At 37.5% G+C, this 5,602-nt stretch overlaps 1 protein-coding gene across 1 annotated transcript; it reads left to right on the top strand.

Annotated features, from left to right (window-relative positions):
• Positions 1–3,722: 3,722 nt before the first annotated feature.
• Positions 3,723–4,733, top strand: LOC138882931 (uncharacterized). Its single transcript, XM_070163576.1, has 2 exons — positions 3,723–4,409; positions 4,686–4,733. Exons 1-2 carry the CDS (start codon positions 3,723–3,725, stop codon positions 4,731–4,733), a joined length of 735 nt encoding a protein of 244 aa, XP_070019677.1.
• Positions 4,734–5,602: the final 869 nt, after the last annotated feature.

The raw sequence follows: 5,602 nt of genomic DNA, 5'->3' as shown, positions 1-5,602 counted from the left end.
TGATTGACCTCAAATTTTGTACACAAGTCATAAATAACACAAGGGACTTATTTCAGCTCCCGAAACTGAAATCCGGTCCCGGCATCAGTAAAGTCAACTCTCGGTCAAACTTCTCAACCAAACCTTCAACTTTCCAACTTTCGCCAATTCAAGCCAAAACCACCTACAGACCTTCAAATCAATATCTAGACATACTCGTAAGTCCAAAATCGCCATACAGAGCTGTCGGAACCATCAAAACTCTATTCCGGAGTCATTTTCACATAAAGTTAACATCCAATCAACTCTTTCAACTTAAGCTTCCAACCTTGGGACTAAGTGTCCTAATTCATTATGAAACATCCCCAAAACTAAACCAATCACTTCGGCAAGTCATAATAAACGAACTTAAAATAAGTAATAAATTGGGGAACATGGCTACAATACTCAAAATGATCGGCCAGATTGTTACAATTGAAGATGGCTAAATTTTCCCCTGTTTTTGAAGCTCTGAGCTTTAAATACGTTTTGGCTTGTCGGATCTTGAATGATTATTTCATAGAACCAAAGGATCTTCCAGATCCTTTTTAAGGCAGAAGTGATTCGACCGGGATAAGTGTGAGATACTCTGAATTTCTCATAGACTTGATGGAGAAGAAAGAAAACAAAAAAGGTGATAGGAGATGGGGGTTCAATAACGGATCATGAGACATAAGGAGGAAAGAAGGTGGTGAACCACCAGTCGCCATTAGGGTTCATTGGGTAAAAGGGGTGAGAGAAGAGAGAGTGAGAGAGAATAAGAGCAACATTTGAGAAGGGAATGAGATATTAGGATTTAACCCTAAGAATAAAAGGGGTTTGCTTGTTGGGAGAATGAGGATCATTGGATCACTTTTGACCAACAGATGAGATTATTTCGGGAAACTCAATAAGAAAAAAAATGCAAGGACAAGTGACAACTGTTGGATCTGAGTGATCCAACTGCTGAGAGTGATGCCAAGAAATAAGATAATTTTTGAAGGAAAAAAGTATGAAGAATTGTTTTACCGTCTAATGCCAAGATTAACGGTCTAGATTGGTTGTTCTTGTTTTGTGAGAGGATGACAATGCAAGTGTGTTTATTTTATGAGAGTAGATATATATGACATGGAGAGTATGTATGGTGAAGAAGATGAGATGAGGATCACTATTAAGAAAAAATAGGTTAATATAATTTATAAAATTATTATCAATTAAGAATAATGATGAATTAATTAAGAAAAAGAAAAGGTCAAAAAACAAAAATTGGCTCTCAGCGCACGATAAGACAAGGCAGGCTAACGTGCACCACTGATGGCTAAGAGATGCAAACAAGCAGCTCCGACGACCGCTGCTACAACGCCGGTGAACTTGATGATGCAAATCACTTCGTTAACATTTGGAAGTTTCTTACCAGCTATATTCTAACCAATCGAGGAGGAAAGTAAGCTAAATGAAGCAGAAGAGAGAAACAGTAACCAATGGAACATTAAAATTGGAAATCAAACAAAGGAAACTCAGAAGTGTAAGGATCAGCTACCAACAAGTCCGAAACGACTACAGTTCTCTGAGGCTAGATCTTCAAAGCAAACTCCAAATCCAGATCTCATAGCAAATGCAGAGATAAGGGTGGAGAAGACAGTGCATGCAAATGAGCTTCGACAACAAAATTGAAACTCTCAGATGAGGATGAGATTGGAATATGTTCCACCAAGTCACAAGGATGGCAAAGTGGTCATTCAAATAGGGGAAGATGATGTGAGTGAGCTGAAGGACTATTGGGAAACTGCTCTAATTGGCTATGTTCTAGGAGATGCTCCGTATGAGAAGTCTATGGTGGGTATTGTAGAAACAGTTTGGGATTTTGTATCTAAACCCCAAATTCTATATCACCATGATGGCTATTATGTTTTTCGATTCACAACTGTGGAGGATAGAGATACAATTGTTCAAGCAGGGCCATATACATATCACAACAAGCCACTTATCTTACAGAATTGGGAGAGAGATTTTCATTTTGATCCTAAATGTATCACTATATTCCTTTATTATTTTTTTTTATTTTTTTAATTTCCGCTAGTCAAGCGCCTAGGGTTAGTTTTCCATTAATAAAAGAAAAAAAAGGAAAAAAATACAACAATTCGGAAAAGTACAAATAAGGGGGACAATAGCACCGGTATTGTTAACCATATGCCTTGGCTATATAATCACTCCTCTGCGCCTCACATTGCCTTATGATGGCAGCCTCATGTAGAGGATTCATGGTGTAGCTGCCGGCAAAGTCTCACGAGGGCATATAATCTCATAGCCGTGTGGATATTTTTCCAAAGGCATAGGACCAAGGCAACTCAAACCGGGCTAAACCTTACCTTACTAATCCTATTGAGGCTTTAAATAGCCTCACCTACTAACATGCATGTAAAAAATAAGAACTGGAAAGTACCAAATATTCAATGATCATCACAGAGTTTATAACATACTCTGTGATGATATTACAAATGAGAATACTAATATAATGGTAGAATAAAATGATGAAGGAATTAAAATGTTGTCTCTTCTTGTCCGAATGTATAATTTCTTCAATTTGTAACTCTTTTTCATCACAATCCCAATTGTTCAAGATGTATTCAAAATTCATGATTTCTTTTTTGAACGATTGGACTTTGTAAATGTAGTTGGGGCGACCTTCTTTTGTTTGGCAACTCTCATTGGAGGTCGCCTAACATTTAAAAAATCACTAACCTTGTCGTCCCAACTAAATTTCCTTGTATGAGTCCTCTTACCTTTGCCGCTATGCATTGGTGATAAATCCCCTTTTCTTGCTGCCTCTGCTCTACAGTGTTGTAACATTGCTTCTTCCTCTCCGTCTTCATACAAGTCTCTCTCCAGGTACATAGGTTGTTGAACATTTTGGTCGATAACAATTGTCTCCAATGCAGATTGACCTTGTGTATTTGTCACCATTGCCTTGCTTTGATGATGTTCTATTTTTTGCAATTTGTTCCTGCTCATACTCAACATTCCTTTATGCACCATTGCCTTCCTTTATGTTGTTCTATTTGTCACTATATTCCTTTATGGATTCACTTTCGTAGTTTATCGGCTGGGTATTTGACTGCTGATGCTTTAAGTAAGGTTGCTAGTACTGTTGGTATGCCAATGTACACAGACAAGTACATAGCTGAATTGAACAAAATCTCTTATGCAAGAGTGTTAGTGAAAGTGGACATAACAAAGCCATTGATAGAGAATATTGAAATTATGACTCCCAATGGTATAAAACAACGGGAAATTATATATGAATGGAAGCCAACATTCTGCAATGAATGTTTGCATTTTGGACATGATGTATTTGAATGCTGGAAGCAAGGTAAGCAGGAAGAAGATGCTGAATTCAAATCCCCTAAGAGAAGAAATAGAGGCAGAAATAGGAAAATTGTACTGGAATGGAAGCTAAAGGATCAACAAGAACAGGGATATAGGAATGGTGAGGTGACTGAAATTCAACCTCCAATAAATGTTGACAAAGGGAAGCAAGCTGATACAGATCAAAACAGAAGGATAATGCACAAAGATGATGGCACTAAAAGACAACATACTTCAATAGATCAGCAAGGTGAAATTGTTGAAGCTAGCAATGCTAATAGATTCAGAGTATTGGAGGAATATGAACAAACATCTGCACAGGGAGGGGGTTTGAATTCAAACCCCAGACAACACCCACCATGATCATTAGTACTTGGAACATAAGAGGGCTAAACAAACCCTATAAGCAGAAAGAATTGAAAAACTTTCTGCAGAAGAATAAAATAGACATTTTAGGATGTCTTGAAACTAGAGTCAAAGAAAAGAAAGCAAAAAAGATCCTGTATAAGGCAGCAAAGGATTGGGGATACTGCTGCAACTATACAAAGGCTGAGAATGGTAGAATTTGGGTACTGTGGAAGACCAATCTTTCAGTCAACATTGTTCAAGTTCATGAACAATTCATTCACTACAAAGTGAGTGATTCAGTAATTGGATACCAGATTATGTTGACAGTAGTGTATGCTAGAAACAAACTACAGGAAAGAACAAGTTTATGGTGTGATTTACAACTGGTAGGGGGACAGGTTCAAATTCCCTGGCTCATAAGTGGTGACTTCAATAATGTCCTAACCACTGATGACAGGTTAGGACAACCAGTCACTATGAATGAGGTGAAAGAATTCAAGGATTGTATTAACTCTATTCAATTGACCCCATTGAAGACAAAAGGTTGTTTCTATAGTTGGTGCAATAAGCAGCATGCAGATGACAAAGTATACAGTAAGATTGACAAGGCCTTTGGGAACTTTGAATGGATCAAGGAATATGGGCATGTGGAAGCTGATTGCCTAGATCCTGGGGTGTCAGATCATTCACCTATAGTGGTCAAAATATGGAAAAGGAAGAATATATACCCCTAACCATTCAAGCTGTATATGGTAACAATGAAACACAAGTAATTCCAACCTATGGTGAATACAATATGGAAACAGAAGCTGGGAAATGACCCTATGGACAACATATGGCAGAAGTTATAAAAACTGAAAGCTGAGGCAAAAGGATTAAATAGGGAGATGACAAGCTATGAGAAAAGATTGAATCAAATAAGATAGCAGCTGGAATATACTCAGATTAATCTAAAGCTTGACCCTTTCAATCAGGATCTGATTGAGAAGGAAAATCAGACCTTGTATGAACTAGAGAAATGAAGTATAATAGAAGAAAGAATTTTGAAACAGAAGGCAAAAGTAAACCGGATAGACTATGGGGACTCAAATTCCAAATACTTCTATACACAGTTGAATATCAAAGCAAGTAAAAACTCAATTACTACTGTGTACAATGATATGGGAGTTAGAGTTACAGAACCTCAAGCTGTAGAAAAAGAATTCACTACCTTTTTCAAGCAGTTGATGGGAACTGACATTGGGATTAAACCATGTCCTAATACAAAATTCATCAAAGCAGGAGCGTGCTCGTCATTGGAACAACAACAAGAACTAATAAAAGAAGTAACATGTGAAGAGATTGATGAAGTAGCGAAAGATATGCCAAATGATAAAGCCCCTGGAGTTGATGGGTTTCCAATAGAGTTCTTTAAAAGGCACTGGGAAGAAGTGAGACATAATGTATATGATGTTGTACTGTTTTTCTTTCAAACAAGCGAGATGAAGCAAGCATGGAATTGCACAGCCATGACATTGATTCCAAAAGTTCCTGCACCTACAACTGTGAAAGACTCTAGGCCTATTGCTTGCTGTACTACTGTCTATAAAATCATTGCCAAGATTCTGACTTAAAGGATCAAAAAGGTAATTGAAGGTATCATTGGGAAAACACAGTTTGCGGTCATAAAAAGGGAGGAGCATTGTGGATAATATACTGTTTAGCCATGAGCTGTTCAATGGGTACAATAGGAAAGGCTTATCTCTAAGATGTGTACTCAAGGTTGACTTAAGGAAAGTATATGATTCTTTGGACTGGTAGTTCCTAAGATATATGCTCACAGATCTTGGCTTCCCTCAGAAATTCATAGTATGGATAATGGAGTGTGTGACAATAATATCCTATTCTCTTG

Source organism: Nicotiana sylvestris, chromosome 12 (assembly GCF_000393655.2).
Source record: "Nicotiana sylvestris chromosome 12, ASM39365v2, whole genome shotgun sequence".
Taxonomy (NCBI): Eukaryota; Viridiplantae; Streptophyta; class Magnoliopsida; order Solanales; family Solanaceae; genus Nicotiana; species Nicotiana sylvestris.
Note: the sequence above shows the minus strand (reverse complement) of the source record. Positions and strands in the feature narration are given on the sequence as shown.